The sequence below is a fragment of the Lynx canadensis genome, chromosome C1, assembly GCF_007474595.2.
Source record: "Lynx canadensis isolate LIC74 chromosome C1, mLynCan4.pri.v2, whole genome shotgun sequence".
NCBI lineage: Eukaryota > Metazoa > Chordata > Mammalia > Carnivora > Felidae > Lynx > Lynx canadensis.
In genome coordinates, this window is record NC_044310.1 from 158,752,307 (window position 1) to 158,776,971 (window position 24,665).

At 40.5% G+C, this 24,665-nt stretch overlaps 1 protein-coding gene across 2 annotated transcripts in view; it reads left to right on the top strand.

The window, feature by feature from the left end:
• Positions 1–24,665, top strand: part of MYO3B (myosin IIIB) — a 388,605-nt gene that overhangs the window by 127,464 nt on the left and 236,476 nt on the right. For both annotated transcript variants that reach the window (XM_032594437.1, XM_032594436.1), the window contains exon 8: positions 23,764–23,919. In XM_032594437.1, the coding sequence (XP_032450328.1) occupies positions 23,764–23,919 (156 nt within the window). The remainder of the gene's footprint in view (positions 1–23,763; positions 23,920–24,665) is intronic.

Sequence of the window (24,665 nt, forward strand, 5' to 3'; positions counted from 1 at the left end):
TCTCTACATGTCCTATAATTCAGGTAGTTCTCATAGTTCTCCATTCCCTTCTCAACAACAACAGTACCACCCCTCAAACTCAACCTAAGAGAATCTGCTCCAGCAGGGGTCAAAACAGAAGCAGTGGATGGAATGCAGACTTACCTTCACTTCTTTGCCTCACAAACAACCCTACCTCCCACACCTATCCCAGGGCACATCTTGTCCAGACCCAGTGCCTCTGTCTCTGCTGTCAGCCAGCCAGAAGTTTCTGCATGGGGAAGGAGCAGTGGGACATGAAATGGATGGCTGGACCCTGAGAGGTAGAACCCACAATGCTTGGCAACTATTAATGGGAGAAGACAGGTGCTACAGGAAAGGATGAGTTAAACATGAGGATTCCAGTATTTTCAGCATGAGAAAGGGTCTTTTTAGAGAATACACATTGGAGAGATAAAGAGCATTAGACCTGAAGTCAGGTTGTATTCTAACATTTCCACTTAGATTCTTGACCTTGACCAAATTACTTCATCTTTCTGAACCTCAGTTTCCTAATCTGTAAAATGGGAATACTAATATTTATATGATAACCATTTGGAATTAAGATCAATTCTGCTGTGATAGAAAATCCCAACTAACAGTGACTTTAATAAGGTAGATTTTTATTTATTTCTTACATGAAATAAGCCGGAAGTTAGTCCACATAGGTACCACTAATCCAGCAGGGCATCTGGCAGCCACCTAGGCTCCTGCCCTCATGCTGCCCCATTAAGTGTGATTTCCACTTCCAAGGGTACCTCATGAGCCAAGATGGCTGCTATAGCTCCAACATTGACCTACTTATTATAGCCAGCTGGAAGGAGAGAGAAATGAAATTTTGCTTACTTTAAGAAAACTTTTGACCATTTCATGGAGCATATCATTAGCTACAACTCAATCACATGGCTACAACTAGCTACAAAGGAAGCTAAGAATGTAGTCTTCTAATAGGGCAGCCCTGGGCCCAGGATAGTACCAGAACAATATCCTTAAGTAGAGTGGACAGTGTACAGACAGGTTGCAGTCTGAAATCATGCTACCTTATAGAGTGTTGTAAGAATTAAGTGAGATACAGACTGAGAATTCAACAATTGTGAGAAATATTTTAACTCCATAGTGGTACCATCAAAAGAGGTGTGAGAGTCAGGAAGGAGAGCCAATAGCATCCATAGGATGATAAGTCACAATGGAAGTGGATCATGAGGAGGGGCATTCATGATCCTCACTGAGGCTGATCTAGGGCCTCGGCGGGATGGGGAAAGTAAGGACAAGTAGAGAGCTTGGAGGGGCCAGGTTGACACCGTTCCTGGATCTTCTCTCTCTCTCTCTCTTTCTCTCTCTCTCTCTCTTTTAAATTTATTTATTTTTGAGAGAGAGAAAGAGACAGAGAGAGAGAACAAGCTGGGGGGAAAAGCAGAGGAAGAGAGAGAGAGAATCCCAAGCAGGCTCCCTGCCCAATGCAGAGCCCAATGCAGGGCTCAATCCCATGACCCTAGGATCATGACCTGAGCTGAAATCAAGAGTCAGATACTCAACTGACTGAGCCACCCAGGCGCCTCCTGGATTTTCTCTTAAGAGCTGTGATGTTCTTCTGGTACAGTGTGAAGTTCCCGGCTTCCTGCCTGATCCTCTACTCCCTGGCTACTGTAGTTTCCACTGTGGAATTTCCACAGGCTCTAGTGCAGAAGGAAATCTGGCTCTAGGTCAGTAAGAATTTTAATTAAAAATGGAAATGAAGGCTCATGTCACTAGTACTACATTATTACAGGCCACTGATGATTTCTGGCAGGGATAAAAATAACAGACATAGCCTGTTGGCACTAATGAGGAAAGGGCTGATTCGTTTTTTTAAATAGATTCGAAATTTATAAGAGTGATATTAAATATAATGAGTAATCATAGATTCTCTTGATCTGCCATCTCCTTTTGGATATGTGTGCAGCTTCCAGCCAACCTTCTAGTATTATAATTTGGAACCTCCTAAGGAAATAAGGAACCTCATCAAATACATGACATAGGTATCATACCAGGCCAATGAGTGGGGGAAAAATCCCATAATTGGTTTCTGAAATTTTTTTTAATGTTTATTTTTGAGAGAGAGAGAGAGAGAGAGAGAGAGAGAGAGAGAGAGTGCGAGCAGGGAAAGAGAAGAGAGAGAGGGAGACACAGAATCTGAAACAGACTCCAGGCTCTGAGCTGTCAGCACAGAGCCCGATGCAGGGCTTGAACTCACAAACCGTGAGATCATGACCTGAGCCGAAGCTGGGCGCCTAATGGACTGAGCCACCCAAGAGCCCCCATAATTGGTTTCTAATATGAAGGACTATTGAATGTTTCTGAAAGAAGAATTTTATTTAAAAAGCTATTATTTTAGTGAATATTATTTAGTGAATAATAATATTTAGTGAATAATTATTTAGAAAATAATAAAGGCAAATTCTTGCCTTTAAGAGAAGCCCAAAGCTTAAATCCTTAGGTTCAAGCAGTGTTTCTCATGCTTGTACAGAATGCTTGGCTTTGATCAACCCATGTTATGGTTTGAATTATGTCTCCTAAAACTTCATACGTAGAAGTCCTAACCCCCAATATCCCATAATATGATCTTATTTGGAATTAGAGCCATTGCAGATGTAATTAGTTAGAATGAGATCATACTGGAGTAGGGTGGACCCCTAAACCAGTATAACTGGTGTCTTTATAAAAAGGGGAAATTTGTACACAGATATGCACATAGAGAGAATGCCTTATGCAGCTCTAAGCCAGGAAACAATTAAAATTAGGAGAGAGGCCTGGAACAGATCCTTTGTTAGCACCTTTGAGGGAGCATTGCCCTACCAGCCTTGAGTCTTGATCTCAGACGTCCAGCCTCCAGGGCTGTGGGACAATAAGTATCTCTTGTTAAGCCACTCAGTTTGTGTTACCTTGTCACAGCAGCCCTAGGAAACTAATACAGTCCATGACTTGGTTGGTATATGACCTTAACTCATTTAATCTCTCCAAGCCTCTACTTCCTTAGCTGTGGGTGAGGATAGCAGTGTCCACCTGTCTACCAGTGAGAATCAAATGTAAAAAAAAAAAAATTATAAGTTTATTTTGAGAGAGACAGAGACAGCATGAGTGGGAGAGGGACAGAGACAGAGGGGGAGAGAGAGAGAGAAACCCAAGCACAGAGCCTGATATGGGGCTTGAACTCACCAAACCGTGAGATCATGACCTGAGCTGAAACCAAGAGTTGGATGCATAACTGACTGAGCCACCCAGGTGCCCCAAAATATTTAATTCAGTAGAACATCGTCACAAAGTCAAGTATTAGTATTATATCATAAGGCCATAGTGTTTTCTTCCTTATTTGCTTCCTTCCTTGTTTCCTTCCTTCTTCCCTTTTATTTTTTTAGAAATATGTCTCAGATACTAAGGGTTTGTGTTAAATTCTTCCCAAGCTTACTGCCCAATTGTAGAAGAGGGGTATTTCTGTCATTACCAATATTTTCTGACTTTACCGAGGACTTCAAGAATCAAATACATATTCTGTGCTAAGATATCTTGGTCATATGTGTCTGTCTGAGAGGAATAAACTATATACAAAGAGATGGCAAATTGGTGTCATCTCATATCCCAGGATGGTCCACCTGATTGCTAGGACGCTATATTAGAAGGATTCTGCATCTGTGTCCAGGGTAGAGGATCATGATCACTTAGAGATATTTTCTATGACCCTGAACTGGATATCTGTATAAAGGTAGCATATACTTTTGTGGACCTATAGTTCATTTTTCTTTTTAATTATAGCCAAGTTCTATGTTATGCAAAAATCGTTGTTCATGGCAAAGCTCATTTAGCCAAAGAAAGCTCACATTCAACCAAATCAAGTACAGCCTAAAAGATACCCGAGAGTTAAAATAAAAGTAGTTGAATAAATCTGGGGTTATCTGTGTGAGGAGTACAGATAATATTAGTGGTAAGATTTATTTAAAGCATGCTATGTGTCAGACACAGTGAAATGCACTTTACATGCATTATTTCAGTGAATCCTAACCCCTGCCATATGAGACAGGTTAATACTGGGAAAGTGAACCTCTTAGAAGGTAAGTGACTGTCCTGATGTCTCACAACTGGAAACTGACAGAGCTAGGATTCAAATCAAGGTCTGTATCATAGTTCAGTACCCAAGGTCATGTTGCTGTATGGTGTGTGCATGTGTGTGTGTGTGCATATGTTTAGGTGAAATTCACATAAACATTGACCATTTTAAAGGGAACCATTAAAGGAAATGTGTGATTCAGCACATTCACAGTTTTTTACAATCACCACTGTCTAGTTCCAAAACAGAGAATGTGTCTTTTTTGCTTTTATCCCCAATATTTGGCACATTGCTAGCACATGGCAGGAGCTCAGTAAATGTCAGTTCCTTTTGAAGAACTAAAAATTGCAGAGAGGAGGTGATACCTTCAAAAGCATACACAGCAATATGATGGACTTGAGTTAGAAATTGAATATTAGGACTCATGGTCTTTATAAATCTCTCCTAACTGAAAACATAATATTAAGGAAAAGAATATGAGGCAAAAAAAAAAAAAAAAAAAAAAAAAGTCAAATGCACTCCCCCAACATACTTGCCCAAAGCAAAAATAAAAGTTTAAGCATCAGAAACATGATAAGTTTGTTAAAAGTGGATTATGTAGACATGGTTAACTATGGGTTCTTCTTTGGTTGCTTTGAATACATGAAAATGATGTCAAAATAAATCATCCCTGGCAGTCTCAGTGATTATATTCCTTTCCAACAGATTCTGCCTATTGTGCTTCATTTCGTACCCCCCTTCCCCATATCCCCCTGCCACATCACTTGTCCTGTTTTCCACCACCACCTACTCTATCTCCTGGTTCAGAATTCCAGGGAAAGGTTGAAGAGAAGTCATTTCTGAACCCAGGATTAAGATAAACACCTATGTCTTCATGGCTCATGATGTTTCAGGACCATGGTCAGTGACATGACATTCTACAGTTTGACAATTTCCTTCTGATGTAAACATTGGCCTGCCAAGGCTGCCTTAGGGGAATACGCAGGTGTGAGGGGTGAGAATCAAGATGTGGGGGGAGTTTGACACCTATGACGTAGACTTTGCTTCCTCTATAAAATAAGAGCAAGGGCACATCTCACAGCTGCTAATCTTGGCCATATACATTATTAATACATTCTTTGCACCAGTAGATATTAATTACCAAAGGAAAACAACTTAGGGTGGTGGAAAGCAGAAGAAATTATTGGGTAACTTTGAATTTGAAGGATTTTTGCCTTTAGATGTTTCCAGGCAAGAATATCTGTCAAAGGGGATCTTTAACTTTATGCTTTTCCAAAAATGTAACAATGACAGGCCACATATAAAAAAGAAAGGCCCAGGGGTGCCTGGGTGGCTCAGTCAGTTGAGCATCTGACTTCAGGTCATGATCTCATGGTTTGTGAGTTCGAGCCCCACGTCGAGCTCTGTGCTGACAGCTCAGAGCCTGGAGTCTGTTTCAGATTCTGTGTCTCCCTCTCTCTCTGTCCCTCTCCCACTTGTGCTCTGTCTCTCTCTCTCTCCCCAAAATAAGCATTAAAAAAGCTTGTTTTAAATAAAAAAGGCCAAAAACATTATACTAGGGAAGGAAGGAAGGAATCTAGATTCTAAGATCAGAGTGGAATGAAAACACAAAATGCTCACTCAGCTAAGCTGAAGTCCTAAATCTGCCGGGATCAGAAGCAAGCAGTGATAGCTGGAAGTTTGGCTCCTGTGGTTAAAAGGACTAAGAGGGCTCCAAGGAAGACTGTCCAGAGTTAGACTCCTGCCTGAAGCCAGTGTGTGGAGTGGTTCTTGTTGGCTGATGAAAAGCTGAGGAAAAGAATGGGATAAGGAGAGGTCATATGATCCTGTGCTCTGACTGTAGCAATTTCCTCTGTTGTTCTCCAACACCTAGGGAGGTGCTGACCATCAGCCAGGACTATGGCTCTTAGGCAGCTTCTGCCTGAGAATGGTAGGATAAATAAGTGGCTGGGCCTTCTGCTGCCACAGTGATGAGCTCTTTCATATGCCTAATAAAACCATGGGATAGGAGCACAAAATTCCATTCTAAAAACTGGCTCTGGGCTAGAGACCTAGGGAGCCAAGAAGACACAACCCCGAAGTCATTACACTAAGAGAGTAAGTAAGCACAGAGAGAAAGTGAGAGGGAAAGGGAAAAATTCTTCTCCTCCTCCTCAAAGTGAGCCTGCCAACTGAAATTTCAAAACACACAAACTCTAAGGCTAACAAAGACAACTTGCTGGCATCACAAATGAAGCAGAAATTCATTTGAAATGAAATAATTTCGTAGAATATTTTCAAAGTGTAACTGTTAACTGTAAGAAATGACTTGGGGTGAAATAAATCTAAATAGTCATAAAATTCAGGGGGGACAGTAGTATTCAGTTCGTGGTTAAGGCATGCATAGATTCTTGTGCTCAAAAAGAGGATAGAACTACTGGAAAGTTTATAGTTCAGCAAACATTTTAAACATGTAGGATAATGACTAAAATTATAAGAAAACAATGTCTAGTTTCTAAACCAACAGAAGGATAAAAGGGTCTCTAGGAAACTTTTATCCAGCAGAAGGCAGGAAATGAGGAAAAAAAGAATTAGAGGGAAAAGGTGGTAAGAAGAGATTTCTACCCATATCACACAATGGTTTTGAATTATCAGGCAGTTTTCCGCAGCATCTCTAGTCCATGAGCAATGATGTTTAACAATTGTCTGGGAGGGGCTGGGGGGCTAATTCGTATCATTTACTGATTTCCGTGGTATAAAATACCCCCCCCCCACCATGGCCAATTTCAGGCTACCAATGTAACATCCATCAGTTCACAAAATTCCTGAAAATGTAACAATATCTAGGGAACCTTGTGCATGCTGGCTCCAGCACATGACTGTTCGGGATAGATAGGCTTTTCTGTATGGTCTTCATTCTACATATAATTTTTGATAATAAAATAAAAATTAAGTAAAAATTCTCTGCATTTTACTTCTTTAACTGAAACCATATGGAAATTTATTGGGGAAACAGGACCTGGTGGCATTTTGTTATTAGAATATTTATCATACAGTTATTGAAGGCTTGTAATTTATGATCTTTGCTTTCAGAGCCAGATCAATAAAGAGATAAATGTCCTCAGCACAATAGAATTTATATCCTCCACGTGATAATTGACCACTGTGTCATACATTCAATCATTCATCTCATTATCTGATATAATGAGCAGAAAATCCAATATGTATATGATTTATAAATGTACATTAGTGTGAAGCCCACGACCTATCTAACCTGTTACCTGTCCCTTGGCAACATAGTGTATACAGTTGTCTTCCTCCAGCAATAGGATCCCACAAAAAGAATTATCCACCTTTTTTTAAAATATTTATTTTTGAGAGAGAAAGTGTGAGTCGGGGAGGGTCAGAGAGAGAGGGATACAGAGGATCTGAAGCAAGCTCCGTGGTGACCCCAGTGAGCCTGATGTGGGGCTGGAACTCACAAACTATGAGATCATGACCTGAGCCGAAGTCAGACGCTCAACCATTGAGCCATCCAGGTGCCTCTGTCTATCTTTCTTTTTAACACTAGACGTCTATCTAATTAGAACAGATAGGGGAAATGCCTGAGCTGACATTATTCCTTCTCTTCCTTTTTTCTTTCCTCTTTCTCCTACTTGTGGGTTCCTAGTCCTAGTCCTATTCTTTTCTTTTGTCTTGTCTTTTCTCTTCTGTTCTTTTCCTTTTCTTTCTCTCTTTCTCTTTGTCTCTTTCTTTCTCTCTCTTTCTGTCTCTTTTTTCTTTCTGTCTGTCCTTTATCACAGAGCACAAGTGGCTTGTCCTAGAGTGGGGGTGGGTAAATGGTATTGAAGGAGCCTTTCATGTCACTGATTTACTACTATGAGTAGATTTGGCAACACAATTCATTCCACATCATCTGTCTATGCATTTCACTGAGTTACAGTAGCTTAAAGCTCAGGACACAGGAAGTCTCAGAGAATGGAAGTAGCATATTCCCAGGAGAGAGAGTGAACAGGGAAATGAAAATGGGAAAACAGAAAGCTAACCATTTAGAAACCTATGCACAGAGTTAGTTCACTAACAGTGGGAGTAGGAGCCATCCCAGCCCCCGCCCCCTTTCTCTCTCACCGCCTGGGAACATTTGTTGCCTGCAACGTCTGTACTTTGCTTTGCAAGGGTTAATCAGAGGGCCTATTATTCAGCAAATTAAAGGCTTGGCTGCCTGAGAGTTCCTTTCATAAAGGATTAGGGTCTCTGATGAGGCTTTGATGTAATAGATGGAGCTGTTCTGCTCCTTCATGTTAATGGAAGAGTGTTAAGGACTCCCCAGGCTCTCTTTGGCAGTTGGTGTCTTTACTCTTTCCCTTGCCTAAAAAAGAAAAATATTTTATCTTTCAAAAATTTAGTGCTTGAACAAGGCACTGGATTGACGTCCCCAGGGGGTGAAGTGTTCATTTCTTGGCCTAAAAGCACAGAGGCTCAGCACTAACTGGCTTCCTTGGGTGGCCACTTCCTTGGGAAGAACTGTCTGTCCAAAGTGCAACAGAAGCAGTCATTTAAGTATTGCAGTTCATTGCCCTTGGAAGCTTTTCTTGCTGAGAAATTGGGCAGAAGGATGGCAGGTGACAGGCATGGTAATGGTTTGTGTCCTCAGGAACATAAACCAAGGCTGCGAATAGCTGTACAAAATCCTGATTTGCATGACATTTACAGCTACATATTATCTGACAATATTTTCTCCAGGCTTTTTTTTTCCCCATCACATTTAGTGTACTCTTTTTTTTTTTTAATAATCTATTTTACATCCCAAGTTACTTAGCATATAGTGCAACAATGATTTCAGGAGTAGATTCCTTAATGCCCCTTACCCATTTAGCCCACCCCCCTCCCACAACCCCTCCAGCAACCCTCTGTTTGTTCTCTATATTTAAGAGTCTCTTATGTTTTTCCCTCTCCCTGTTTTTATATTTTTGCTTCCCTTCCCTTATGTTCATCTCTTTTGTATCTTAAAGTCCTCATATGAGTGAAGTCATATGATATTTGTCTTTCTTTGACTAATTTCACTTAGCATAATATCCTCCAGTTCCATCCACATAGTTGCAAATGGCAAGATTTCATTCTTTTTGATTTCCGAGTAATACTCCATTGTATATCTTTACCACATCTTCTTTATCCATTCATCTGTCAATGGACATTGGGCTCTTTCCATACTTTGGCTATTGTTGATAGCACTGCTGTAAATATTGGGGTGCACGTACCCCTTCAAAACAGCATATCTGTATCCCTTGGATAAATACCTAGTAGTGCAATTGCTGGGGTGTAGGGTAGTTCTATTTTTAATTCTTTGAGAAACCTCCATACTGTTTTCCAGAGTGGCTGCACCAGTTTGCATTCCCACCAACAATGCCAACAATGCAAAAGAGATCCTCTCTCTCCACATCCTCGCCAATATCTGTTGCCTGAGTTGTTAATGTTAGCAATTCTGACAGGTGTGAGGTGGTATCTCATTGTGGTTTTGATTTGTATTTCCCTGATGATGAGTGATGTTGAGCATTTTTTCATGTGTCAGTTGGCCATCTGGATGTCTTCTTTGGAGAAGTGTCTATTCATGTCTTTTGCCCATTTCTTCACTGGATTGTTTTTTAGTTGTTGAGTTTGATAAGTTCTTTATACTTTTGGATACCAACCTTTTATCTGATATGTCATTTGCAAATATCTTCTCCCATTCCATCAGTTGCTTTTTCATTTTTCTGATTGTTTCCTTCACTGTGCAGAAGCTTTTTATTTTGGTGAGGTCCCAATAGTTCATTTTTGCTTTTGTTTCCCCTGCATCCAGAGACGTGTTGAGTAAGAAGTTTGTGGCTGATGTCAAAATGGTTTTTGCCTGCTTTCTCCTCAAGGATTTTGATGGCTTCCTGTCTTACATTTAGGTCTTTCATCTATTTTGAGTTTATTTTTGTGTGTGGTATAAGAAAGTGATCCAAGTTCATTCTTCTGCATGTCGCTGTCCAGTTTTCCCAGCACCATTTGCTAAAGAGACTGTCTTTATTCCATTGCATATTCTTTCCTGCTTTGTCAAAGATTAGTTGGGCATATATTTGTGGGTCCATTTCTGGGTTCTCTATTCTGTTCCATTGATCTGAGTGTCTGTCTGTTTTTGTGCCATCTCCAGGCTTTTCAGTAGTGTTTAGGGTATTAATGAAAACCCAGTCTAGTTTATTTTCCCCAAATTGATTTTTTTGAAATTTTTTTAACATTTATTAATTTTTGAGAATGAGAGAAACAGAGCATGAGTGGCAGAGGGGCAGAGATAGAGGGAGACACAGAATCAGAAGCAGGCTTCAGGCTCTGAGCTGTCAGCACAGAGCCAGCCCATCATGGGGCTCGAACTCACAGACCACAAGATCATGACCTGAGCTGAAGTCAGACGCTCAACCGACTGAGCCACACAGGCACCCCTTCCCCAATTTGATTTTATACCATCAATAATATTCATATAGTTGGCAATCAGCCAGTGTTTAGTCTATGTAAGTCTTTACCGAAAAAGCACACATCAAGGGAAGGGTGCTAAATGTGGGCGGACACAATGCCAGATTATTGAAAGTCTTGGCCATGATTTTTCTTCTCAGTCTAATCTTTCTCCACCGTGTACTATGCCCTGAAATTTGGAACCAGCATTGTCATTATTTAAAAAGCAAATTTGACAGTCTTACTGTTTCCATTCCCACTTGTGTTGTGCTTCAATCCTCTTCTTGCCCTCTCCCAAACTCCACCTGTGGGATTAAATTGCTCCCTTCTTTGAGTTGCTTTTCATCCATGGGCTAAATTTTTCAGCAATTTTCTTTCCATTCTTTGCAATGAATAGTTCAGCTGACCTTTGAACAATGTGAGGGTTGGAGACACCAACCCCTCACACAGTTGAAAATCTGTGTGTAACTTCTGATACAAAACTTTACTAATAGCCCATGGTTGACTAGAAGCCTTACTGTTAACATAAAGAGTTGATTAACTCATAGTGTGTATTATATGTACTATATCCTGTACTCTTACAATAAAGTAAGCTAGAGAAAAATGTTAAGAAAATGTAAAGAGAAAATACATTTACAGTATTATACTGTATTCATTGAAAAAATTCACATATAAGTGGACCCGTGAAGTTGAAAGGTCAACTGTACATGGTGTCTTGGCACCCGGCCTTTCCTTTCCTTGATGGATGCCAGCATCTGCATTCAGCATTTTAAGAATCAGGGGACCTGACTATAAAAATTTACCAAGTAACTGGTAGATTTAGCTCTGGGTTAAGATCAAAGAGCTCTCTGTGCCTCCTTACATTGGCCACCCAGGGAGAATTTTTTTGCTATATAATTCTTTGATAGAAGATATCAGTTGGGATTGAAGATAAGAAACAACTCTGTGAAACTCATGGCTATGTTTATTGGAGGGAAATAGTATTCATTACCTTATATAGAGTAATTTCTATGAAAACCCAGGAAACCTCTATTTCTAGTCTCCTTGCCAGTCATCATCATATATTCATATTTCTACAAGCACCTAGTCTGTTTTTACATCATGGATTTTAAGAAATAAAGAGCAGGCTGCATTTTCCCTTCACATTGGCTGCTACAGAGCCCGGAGCCAAATTTGTGGCCACTCTACCAAAGTAATTTATTTGGTACTCTAAATTCTATTTTTATTCCCTAATTTCCCCTTTGTTTCATTTTCTCTTCTTTAAAAATTTTTTTTAATGTTTACTTATTTTTGAGAGAGCGAGAGAGAGAGAGTGAGTGAGAGAGAGAGAGCCTGTGCAAGCAGAGGAGGGGCAGAGAGAGAGGAAGACACAGAATCGGAAGCAGGCTCCAGGCTCCGAGCTGTCAGCACAGAGCCCCATGTGGGGCTTGAACTCATGAGCTTTGGAGCTGTGAGATCATGACCTGAGCCAAAGCCGGCCACTTAACTGACTGAGCCACCCAGGCACCCCGTTTCGTTTTCTCTTCTGCCTATAATTATTTTTTATTTTGTCGTATTGCATATACCTTAAACAAGTGTTGTAGAATGCCTTAAATTATTTGTAGAACAAGGTGAAGTTTTAGAAAACAATTGTATACAGTGGTGGTGGGAATGTAAAATGATGCAGCCACTTTAGTAAATAGTCTTGTAGTTCCTCAGAAGGTTAAATATAAAGTTACCGTATAATCCAGCAATACATATCCAGGAGAAATGAAAATATGTGTCCACATAAAAACTTGTATACATTTCCTGATTCTGGGTTAAAGCCAAAAAAACCCAAACAACCAAACAAACAAAACTTATATACAGGGGTGCCTGGGTGGTTCAGTTGGTTAAGCGTTCAGCTCTTCATTTCAGCTCAGGTCATGATCTCACGGTTTGTGAGATTGAGCCCTGCGTTGGTCTCTGCACTGACAGCATGGAGCCTGCTTGGGATTCTTTCTCTCCATCTGCCATTTCCGCCTGCTCATGTTCTCTCTCAAGATAAATAAATAACTAAAAAAAAAAACTTGTATATAAATGTTCATAGAAGCATTGTTCATAATAGCTTAAAAGTAGAATTAACCCAAATGTCCATCAGCTGATGAATGCAACAAAATGTGGTATATCCATATAATGGAACATTTTTTAGCAATAAAAAGAATGCGGTATTGATATGTGCTACAGCATGGATGGACTTTGAAAGCATTATGCTGGATGAATGAAGCCAGTCACAAAGACCACATATATAACAGGATATGTCCAAATTAGGCAAATCCATAGAAACAGAAAGTAGATTGGTAGTTGTCTGGGACTGAGGAGGTTGAGGAAAAATGGGGAGTGACTACTAATGGATATGGAGTTTCTTTTGGCAGTGATCAGAATATTCAGAAAATTGATTATGATAATGGTTAATATAATTGTGTGACTATACTAAAACTTTTTGAATTTAGAAGTGTGAACTGTATGGCATATGAATTATATTAAAGCTATTATAAAAGTCATTAATCAACTATAAATTTTATATAATAGCTTTTGCTGGTTTTCTTACACTTTTAATTTGCACTTAGTGCCAGACATGCACATACCAGTCAAGCCCACTTATTTTTAGCAGAATCTACAGACTTGTTTGAGATTGTGAATTTCTAAGAATAGGGATATCCATCTCCAAAGGATGCAAAATTCTGTCCATATTATCTAGTTCAGTTTATTTGATCCACTAGGCAAAGTCTGTTTGTTCAGCAAATTCCAAGCCTGTGGGCATAAATACTGTAATTTTATTTCATTTCCTTCTTGTCTTTGCATATCCTGTCCCCTTTCTTTTGTCATCTTGTTCTACCTGACAGTGAAAATAAACTAGCGATGTGGTCAGAGAAGTAAGACAATGATGAAGAGATGTAGCATCACTTCAGGCACAGAAAGAAAATGTTTCATGAAGGTGAGGCAGGTCAACAATGGTCATCAATGACAACTTGAACAAAGAGGTTGAATAGAATGAAGAGTAAAAAGATATCATCGAATTGGTAAGACCTGGGTTCCTTTGAAAGAGGTTACATGTAGGTAGTGAAGATAAAAAGTAGATTATGATATTTGCCAAGGTTTAGCTGCAGGTACATCCTATAAATTTCAATCTAAGTTGGCTGAAGATTCCACCAATGGCCCCTTCTTCTTTTTTTTTTTTTTAAGTTTATTTATTTTTGAGAGAGAGCAAGGGGAGAAGAGGGGCAGAGAGAATCCCAAGCAGGCTCCATGCTCAGCGTGGAGCTCAACATGAGGCTTGAGGCTCGATCTTACAAACTGTGAGATCATGACTTGAGCTGAAATCAAGAGTCTGATGATTAACTGACTGAGCCACCCAGGCGCCCCTTCTTTTATCATTATTCATTCCTGACTTGCCTTCAAGTTTCACAGCTACAACCATCACCTTTCCCTTCCCATTTCCTTAATTCAGACTGTATGCTTCCTAAAGGGATCCCCCCTTCCCTCCCTGTGATTTACTCTATAATGTGGTGCCTGTTCATCTAAAAATTTTTTTTTTTATTACATTTCTTTATTTTTGAGAGGCAGAGAGAGACAGAGTGTGAGTGGGAGAGGGGCAGAGAGAGAGGGAGATACAGAATCTGAAGCAGGCTCCAGGCTCCGAGCTGTCAGCACAGAGCCAGATGCAGGGCTTGAACTCACAAACCTTGAGATCATGACCTGAGCTGAAGTCAGACGCTCAACCGACCGAGCCACCCAGGGGCCCCTGCCTGTTCATTTTTTAAAGCAAAGATCTAATTGTGTTATCTCCCTGCTCAAAAAAGCCAGTTCAGTGTGGCTACGAAGGAAAACCAAAGTTTGCCAGCATGGCCTTCTAGGTTTTGGATAAGATGTTCCTGGCCAGATTCTCACCCCTGTCTCTATTACAACTGCATTGTTCTGTTCTGGTCTATTCTCATATGGGCCACACATTTTACCAGTGGGCTTCTATTTCTACTGTATCCTCCACTTGTAATGCCCCTCTCCTGAACTTCTTGTCAGTATCCCTTTCACACTTTAAGTCCCAAGTGTCATTTCTCACATGAAATGACTTCTTCTAGCTACAGTTGTTTATTTGGCCTGAACTACTCTAGTGCTTATACTTCTTGGCCTTCAATTATCATTATTTATGGTTATGTCTATTTTACTACTTGTTTGTAAATTCCATGAAGACTAACCTCTCACTCTAGGCATCTTTTCCCCACAAGCATTTGGTGGAGCACCATTCACAGTAAATACCTAATAAGTGTTTGAATGAATCAATAAATTCAGTCCCACTGGGTTTACTAAATATGTCACATATGTAAGTTTGGTATTACCTTGGAAGAGAAGTTTCTTATGGAGGCATATAATATGTTGTGTTTGTTTTGCACTCTTCTAGCTCCCACTCTAGTCCTGGAGAGTCCTGAGCTTCTAATAGTCATGCACTATGGAACCGGTTGTTGATTTCTCATAGGTGATGGCTGGGTGCTGTCCATTGCTTCCTCTTAGAGGGAAAAAAATGCATGCAAATGGAAATTATGGATTTAATTTGGGTAGGGTAGCAAATAGGATCAAGGGAAGGATTAGAATTCATATATCCCCCAGCTCTTAAGCCTGGACTAAGAAGCAGACCATAACTGTTTGTCAAAATGGAAATTGATTTTTGAATCAAAGAAATTAACCAGACATTCAAAAACAGGAGTGCCTAAGGGCTTGAACTTGAAAATGCCAGAGTTCTTTGCTTTTGCTGAATTGTCAGACCCTCAAAGTCCCGCCTTTCCTCCAGAACTTTGTAAGTTCTGATCAGGGCATCTGTCAAACAAGGGTTTTGTTCACAGTGGTGGGAATTGCATTGAGAAAAAGTAGCTAGTTTATGGACACAGTATTATTCAAGTCTAACTCAAGGAGCCATTGCACATTAACATTTATTTTTATACCACTCATCCTGCTGGGAATTGGGTATGCCATGGCTGTCTTCCCCAAATGGACTGACTTACTGTATCCCCAGCACCTAGCACAGTGGCTGGCCCATATAGCTGGTATTTATTGAATGCTCACTATGTGCCAGGCACCATACATGGATTATCTCATTTACTCCCCACAATGACATTATTCCCGTTTTATAGATGAAGACACCGAGGCCCAGAGAATTTGATTAACTTGCATATTAACACATATCCATAAAAAGTAGAGTTAAGTTTGACCTCGATCTCTGGCTTTTAACCTATTTATATGATCCTGGTGCAATACTAGGCACCAAACATTTTTTTTAAATGAGTGAGTACATGTGTCACACTTGGGAGAATAATGGGTTTGGAGATTGAGCACATTGTTATTTAAATAAATCAATATACAACTTAAAATATTTAAGATTGATAATATTTAATATATGACTATGTATCATATGCTATATGAATGTATAGAGAGAGAGGGGGAGGGAGAAACCCAACCAGGCTCTGCATGGTCAGCAGAGAGCCCGATGTGGGTCTCAAACTCACGAACTGCGAGATCATGACCTGAGCCAAAATTAAGAGTCAGATGCTTAACCGACTGAGCCACCCAGGCGTCCCTAATATCTTTTTTAGATGGACTTGCCACCATCTAGATTATTCTGCCCAGGCTCACCCACGTTTTCCATAACTACTTCCTTCTGAGTTCAGCCATCACTCCCCTCTTTGACTACTCCTCACCTTCCTGGGGTGCTTCAGGCAAATATTTCCTGAATTTTCACGTGAAAGCAAAGACCTGAAGCGAAGACCTTTAAAGGAAAAAAGCCCTGTGCTGGGTTTGCTGGCTGAGTCTATGGCTGACCTGTGACCGACCCCAGCCCCTCACAGAGACCCATGAGGCAGTGGTGTGGCTGCGTAGAGGAGACTCGGCAGTACCTGCAGGAGCAGCGAATGCCCAGATCCTTGGGAACTGGCAGCACTGCAGCCTGAGAGGTGGAGGCATCCAGGGATTCCCATCACCCAGAGATCACGCCTTTCCCAGCCCTTCGAATCAGATGGTGGGATTTGAACATGGATGAACAGCCCAGTAAGCAAGTCACTGGGCTGTGCAATGGTGTAATGGCTCATTTTTTTTTGCAGGTGTCCTAACTGAGCAACATGAGTAGAGTTGCCTGGAAAAATATTTAAGTGCAAAGTGCTTTCCCAACCAAGGAAGAAAGAAACAAAACACAGGAGCAAGAAGGTGGTCACTTGGGGCCATTGATTACAGTCCTTAAGATTGCCTTAATTGTAGAACACAAATTTTGGGATCTTTCTTGGCTATGGCATGTCCAGTGGAGGCCATACTCATCCCTGGTCTTCTGCAGCTGCCATATGATACTTCAAAAGTGCAGATTAAACCAAAGAAGGAAGTGCCAATAACAATCATAATAAAACCACCGCCCCTGCCACCACATATTCCATTGGCTTCTCTTTGGATAGCCTTTGTGTCCCCATCTAGACTTGATCCTTGACTCTGGCCTGGTTCTACTTGGTCCTTCTCCTCACTTCATCTCTTTGCTTGGCACTTTGACTCCTTCTCCCAAATTAACTCTGCCCATTGTCCATAGTATATTCTCTTCCCTTGGTCCCTCCCAGCTGTGACCCCCAGCAAGTCCCCCAAACAAACAGTACTTGAGGATCTAGAATTTTTGTTACCACATCACCTTCCTTAAGAACATGGCCAGTTAGTCTGGGCTTTTCTAATTATTTACTATTGATCTTGGAGTCAGAAACATAAGGATGAAGTAAAGAGGACTTGTTCACAGATGTCACGTAGACTGCAGCTCTTGTCTGTTATGGGGCTTTCACACTGCAGCTTTCTGCCTTAGGTCCTCCAGTCCTGGTCCCTGTTTTTGCATGGGATCCTTCTCTAGCTACCCTAGTGTATGTTCCTTAACTCTGGAGGAAGATTCTGTCCCTATCCACCTAGATTTTCTCTTGTGGCTTCCAACCACCCTATGCTTTTTCTCTGGTTGCCTTCTTCACCTTTGAGTTTTCTCTGGGAGAGAAGAGTTATTTCTTCTTTGTCTCAGGTTACAGGAAACGCAATGTTTTTCTCTTTCTGTTTCCTTGTTAGGTTCCCCTGAGCTCACTCTGGACTTTTGGTGCTGTTTGCTTTGTTTAAAGCTTGGGCTGACTTGATGGTTTTCTAAGCCTGCATCGGGGTTCTCCTTGCCCTGGCATTTGAGGCAAGATGGCAGCTGCCCTGTTGTCCTGTAGCCCTGTAGTCTTATCTCTGACTTTGCCACACAGAATCTGTGCCTGTTACCCCTTTCAAAAGGAGATTGAGCATCCTGTTCTTTTTTTTTTTCTTTTTCTTTTTTTTTTAACATTTATTTATTTTTGAGCGGGGGGCGGTGGGGGGGGGGGGGGGAATGGCAGAGAGAAGGGGAGACACAGAAGCTGAAGCAGGCTCCAGGCTCTGAGCTGTCAGCACAGAGCCTGACGCAGGGCTTGAATGCACTAACTGTGAGATCATGACCTGAGCGGAAGTCAGATGCTTAACCGACTGAGCCACCCAGGTGCCCCAGAGCTTCCTGTTCTAAAACCCTCTGTCCTACATTCTCAGGGCTTTTTTACTTTTAGCGAATACTATTTCTCATTGATAACCACAGACCTACCTTGCTGACTAAAGCAAAGGTGCTTCTGGTTCTCACTTACATGTTTTAGGTTAGGAACCCACTTTCTCATCCCAGGCCCAGCCTTGCCAGCAAGACTTTAAAACACCACCACATGCAATAGTTGTCAACTTCATGAAAACTGAAATGCAGTTAAATATTCCACCAAATGGAAAGGTGAGGTTTCACTAAAATACATATGCATTATCAAGTTTCTCAGCCTGCCTTCTTTTGAGGCATTAGTCATCTTGGGAAAATGCCTGTGTTTGTCATAGTCCTGTCTTTCAGAATGGAAATTTCCTTCCAAGACAGAGCACCACGGGCTCCAATATTTAACCTATAATTAGTATATCCCCTGGAGGATTTTCTCCTTTTGATGCAGAGGCCTCTTTGTCACTCAGGCTTCTGTCTGACGATGATAGGAACTGCAGGGCAGCAAGATGCATCACGAGGCAGGGAAATGTGTGCTCTGATCAAAACTGTTTGGATATTATGTACCAGTGCAAACACTTCACAATCTAAACCCACAGGAAAACAGCGGAAAGTATAAAAGAATATTAAAAAGGAAATTAGAAGAGACACAAATCCCAAGTTTTGATCTAGTTTTGCATGGAACAGGATTGCTTCCCCTCCTGCTTCTCTCACCCAGTTCACCAGTATTTTTAGTTTTTGACTTTTCAGCTGCTCTTTATCAAGTGTGTTTTATTCATATAAACATCTGCCTGTGACTATTGATAAATAGCTTCCTCTTTCAGCCATCTGATTTTTTGGTTATGAAATGGCAGTTTACAGTGACAAGGCAGCTGTGTCTCGACAGTGTTATCATTTGGGGACGGAAAGAACACGGGCCCCACCAGTTCTAGAGAGCAATACGGAAGTCAGACCTTGTTTCTTGCTAAGAAATGTCTCCTTTTTGCCTGTTTCTGGCAGAAGCTAGGCTGGGAGATCACAGCACATGGCTGCAACAACCTGTGTTTAATGTGGTGACACTAATGAATTCTGAGAATTAATCTTCAGCCAGGAAAGTATGATGGAAGGTACTAGAATTTCAAATTAGTGGAATGGATTGATTTCCTTCAAGGGTAGAATTTGTTTCCATTTTCTTCTGGTGGACTTTTCTATTATATTCAAGCCACCTACCATGGCCTTCTAAATCCAGGGTAAATCCAAGCACTCTATCTCATGGTAGTTTTACATTTTTAATTTTCTTGTTTTGTTTTGTCTCTTAGCACAGAGAGCACCACACCTACACCCAGGCTTTAAAAAATGATTTAAAAGCATCTGGAAATGAAAGAGTTGCTTAAGACTTTGGAAGAAAGTAGTATCCCTAAATCTCATCCTTGTTTACTTTTTTCCTGAGTAAAAGACTCTGGGAAGAGCTGAACTTGAGGACTATATTTCCCCAGCTTGAGACACTGACTTCTACAGAAACGACAGCCTACAGGTATCTCAAATGTGCTGTTGACAATCAGGCGCTCTGGGTGTCTCCCCTGAGTCAGCTGAGATGAGGATTCTGCCACCCATTCCGAGTGCCTTGTACTGATTTCTCACAGCAGCACTTCCAAGGATGTCACTTGCAGGGCCCTGGTTCCACTGACACAAGAAAGAGTCTGTGTCCAAGTAAGTTTGGAAACATGGGCTTAAACAAAATCAAACTGTTTTCTTTATCCCAGAAGTTCTAAGAACATTTTATATGCTCATGTGCATTATAAAACTCCAGACTTACTTGGTTAGACAATCAGCACTGTTTCCCAAACCTTCCTGACCAGTATACTAGTTCCTCTTTTCAGTGGAACGTCTTACGTGTTTCACCCAACTCACCTCACGTTGGCTGACCCCCACTTCCTATACAGAGGTCAACATTCTCTGCATTCCCTTATAAAAACTGCTCACTCCCTGGCTGGGAGAAAATATTCTGCATCTGGAACTTGCAATTCCTGGTTTAAAAAGCAATCCTGAAATGAATAAGCATATTATATACTCCTTAGTTTTCAAAGTTTATGCTCCAAGTCAGGTTGGAGAATTCTGTCATGTTTTCAGAAATGACATGGAGGCTGTCAGGTGTTCTTGTAGATCCAGTAGTCGATTCTATCTTAATCCACTAAATCCCTGCCTGGAAGGAGTAAGACAGAAATGAAGAACTGACAAAAGTAAATAGTATGAGTTTGGAGTCTTAGGCTATAAAGAATATACTCTAGTTAAAGTTGGAAGAGGGACTAAAAGAATTGTTCTTGGGCTTTCAAAGGAGGAAGCTTAGGGAGCACATGGGAATGTTCTGGTGGCCTTCTGAGTTCCTGGCTACACAGCTTGCCCAGTCTGGCTTCTTGCACTGCCCATCTAGTGTCCAAACTTTGAAATGTCTTCTACCACCTCTTCACCAATTGAGTTCAATTTCGTCCCCACACTTCCTCCCAAAGCTGGCTTGCTTCTTACCTCCCCCATCAAGGCTTCCCTGACCAAAACTCTCTGTCCCACCTACTGTTCTGCATTTTTAACACAGTGCCATTTTAAACACAGTGCAGAGTGGGTAGGGCTCTCCCATTGGAGTCAGAGAATTAGCCTCATCTCTGTAGGACTTGACCTGAACTTCCTCACCTCTTGAAAAAAGGGATTAGAATAGAAAATCTCAGTCCCTTAGCTCCAAAACCCTATGCTTTTGTGTGATTATTTCTTATTCTGCATATAGAAGCAAACACTGGCTTTTGCTATTTCCTATGTTTCTTTTGTCCTCCCATCTTTCCAATTAGATTGTAGATCCTCAAGGAAAAGGGTCGTAATTCTTTATGAATGAATTTATTTTGGCTAATTCTGGCTGTGTAATAAATGTTTGCTGAACAAATGAAATGATATGATTCCAGTGACCTCAAGTTTAGTAATGCATGACTTTCAGCCCTATCTGCTCCTAAGGTAATACTGTCCTCTATTATCAGTAAAATAATAATTCCATTTCAGTCTGGCTATTTGCTCCCCATGAGAAAAAAGTATGCAAAAGTGTTTTAGAATAAGGCTATACCCTCAAGGTCTTTATGCCCTTCTCCTAAAAATCCTCCAGTGCAGCTGGGTATGCCACAACTCTGCTTAGCATTCTTCCCATATACACTCATTTTCACTTTTGCTGATCCAATGATATGACATTCAGCCCACTCAGGTCTTACTGAGAGAACTAACAAATTCTTCTGATCATTGCTTCCAGAGAGTAGAATGCCTACCATCTTAATTTGGGGATCTTCAAGAGACAACAGATCCACTTGTTAGTTTCTTTCCTGTTTGATTATCTCACTTCATTATTTACTTACCATTTCTCTTACTCCCTCTGTGATATAGAGAGAGCTTATCTCTAAAATACCAAATGATCTGCCAGCCTTGTGGGCAACCTTTCTCCCCCACTGGATGCTAAAATTATGAAACAAGATATAGTGCCTTTAATTACATCCCCAGACTCCAGCGGAGACCTATTTTCATAAAACTGGAATATGGGTTTCTTAGCCTCTCTCAAACACTATCCAAAGAGCTTTCATTATTAAAGTATCAGATAATACTTTACTTGTTTCTAGGCCTCATGTGAGGCACTGTCCCAAGGCACCTATCCTGAGGAGGAAGGAAGAAGCAGTTCCATACTACTTTCCCATTTACATGCTATGAATTTTCTGTTAGTGAATGTGGCACCCACCTTCATTCGCAGCCCTGAGGTTATCCATTTGAAGTGTTGGCACTAGTCAACAGGCAGTTGAGGGTTGCCCCAGTACTTTTGCTCAGTGCAGGAAAAAATGTAGTGTGTCCTGACCCGGATCACTGGGCAGGCTTGATTCCTGGACTCCCATACTACCCAAGCGCTTCAAGGCTCTAGGGGGCGTGTGAAGCCACCATATCCATCTGCAGTGGGAACTCTCGGAGGACACAGACTGTATTTTAGGAGTTTTCATATACAAACCCTCAAGCCAGGAGGATGGGGCCACTACACCTGTGTTACTGACCCTTTAACTACCAGGAGGTTCTTTATTTTCCAGGTGCTTAGGGAAGAAGCATTTATTTTCCTTTGGTAATCAAATATACATTTACAGATGAATATACATGGAATCCAGGGAAGATTGTTAATACAAAGACATGAACATAGTATTTTTTAAGGATGTGAGCTGACTTTTTTTCTTTTTGGTAGGAAAAATACTAGATTATACCAAAGGCCCCTGAACCCGTAAGAGTCAAATGATTGATTTCTTCCACGGCAAGGCAGAGGTGGTATTTGTAGTCCTGCAGGCAACAGAATGGAGATAATCTAGATTCTTTTGGCATTTCTAACTGAAAGCTCTAGTTCCAATAGATAGGAAATCCCTTGAATCAGTTCTAAAACTGACTGGGAAATTTACTGAATATCTTTTCAGGACTAGGAGGTGAGGGATCAGAAAGTGGTTTGAGATGTAAAGTGAAAAGATTAAAGCCATTTTGTAAACCCAACAGTTAAGGATTGTTGTAAGAACTCTGCTTGAGAGTGTTGAGAAGGCACTCAAGGTGAGGCTGATTATTTTTACCATTTGTGAGTACATTTAATTGTTTACAATATGTTGTGTTTTGGATGTTGCTAGCACATCACTATTTGGAAAACTGGAAACAATTTTGTTTTGCAGAGTGGGCTGAATGGCATTTAGCATTTATCCTAAGCCTCCAAAGTGAGCTAAAAACTGATAGTTTAAAAGGGCAGTTGTTGAAATTTCTTTCTCTTATCAGGGGCATCTACTCAGAATGGAAATACAATGATAATTGGAGGGGCATTATCAGATTCAATTTCACTAGAAAATTTCATTGTATCAGAATCATCTTTGATAACATAGGGCACAGAGCAAAACGTACTAAATTATTGTTTTCTTTGAAAAGGGCCTTTGAATCTGAAACAGAAAGTGGTTGCACCAGTGTGGTTTTAACCAATTAACCACAGAGGAGTTTAAATGCAACCCACTTTTTACCATTTTCAATGGACTTTTTGTTCCCTGTTTGCATAATTCCATTCCAGTTCATCTGAATTATATTATGGTCACTTCCTGTTCTGAGGTTTTTCTGCTTCTTCAGAAAACATTAAGGTGTTAGACTTTCTCTATGAAGGTTTCTTTGTGATCAGTGTCTTTCCTTGCAAACTCCTGAATGCATTTTCCCTACCATCAAATGGTGGACATTTCATATATTAGGATTTTATTTGAGTGACAATATATAATTTTATACGTTTGTAAAATATATAGACTAATCCTCCTGACTCCATCGTAAACATTTTTCTGTAGTGAAAATTCAGACAGAAAATTCAGTCTGATCAGTCTATTTTTCCAGTGTTTTGAGCACTTCAAATTGAATTAATGGCAAAAACTTATTGTGTTTTCAACATGTACTTCACACAAAATAAAATAGACTTCTGATGTACTGTTAATTCTACTAGCAGAGAATTATTATTTTTTTTACCTTCTGGTATGTACAGATAAAGAAAGAGCTGTGTAAGGTTAGTGATCAGGTTTTATAAATGATCTTTTTTGCCTCCTTTCTCTCATACTCACAGGGGAACCAGGTCTCTAAGATTGTACTTTGGATTGTTGTTGATTTTTGCAAACAGGTGTCTTATTAAGGATTTTGAAAAGCGGCCTTCTGTCACACATCTCCTCGACCACCCATTTATTAAAGAAGCCCACGGGAAGGTTTTATTTCTGCAAAAACAGCTGGCCAAGGTCCTCCAAGACCAGAAGCATCTAAACCTTGTTGTTAAAACCAGGTATGGTACTCGTCCTCTCCCTACTTCCTCTCTCTGGTTATTTATAAAAATGGTATGTCATGTGTTTTGATTTGCTCGGGATTAGTACTGGTAATTATCACATCCCTGCATTTTTGAGAGTTTCATTTACATGACATTAAGTACTCCACACTCAGTGGATGAGATCAGGAGAGCTTTAGAAACAAGCTGTCCATTTGTGCTCTTAAGACTAACATCCCTCAACTGTGGCTGAAATCCCAATGTGTCCTCGAGTTCTAGTTAAACACCAACACACATATATGTTTATATTTAATATGAATGTGGGTTTTTTTTAATCAATAAAGGTAGCTGTATGAAAGCAGCCATAGCTGAGCTCGTGTGAGAGATCTTTACTTGGCCATTGCTGATTAGAAAGCAGAAATGTAGGCTGTAAAGCGATTTTGGGAAGATTACAAATTAAACACTGGAGGATTTTTCTCTAATGTGCTCTGAGACCCTGTTCTTTAGTTAAAAATTCCTTAGGGGCAATTTAGTATTTTTAAATGATTTTTCCCCCCACAGGCGATGTCTGTGCTATCCAAAACAACAGTGATTCTCCCTCCCTGCCCTCCTTTTCCTAAAGCATAGATTTTAAGAAATAAACATGTACTTTCAGGGACAGTTGCTTCAAATGGTATTCCATGGTGGTCTCTAAGAAACAGATCTTTGGTTTCTGTCCAGAGGGTGGCAGAATTTCTCTTTAACAAAAATTTTTAAAATGCAAATAA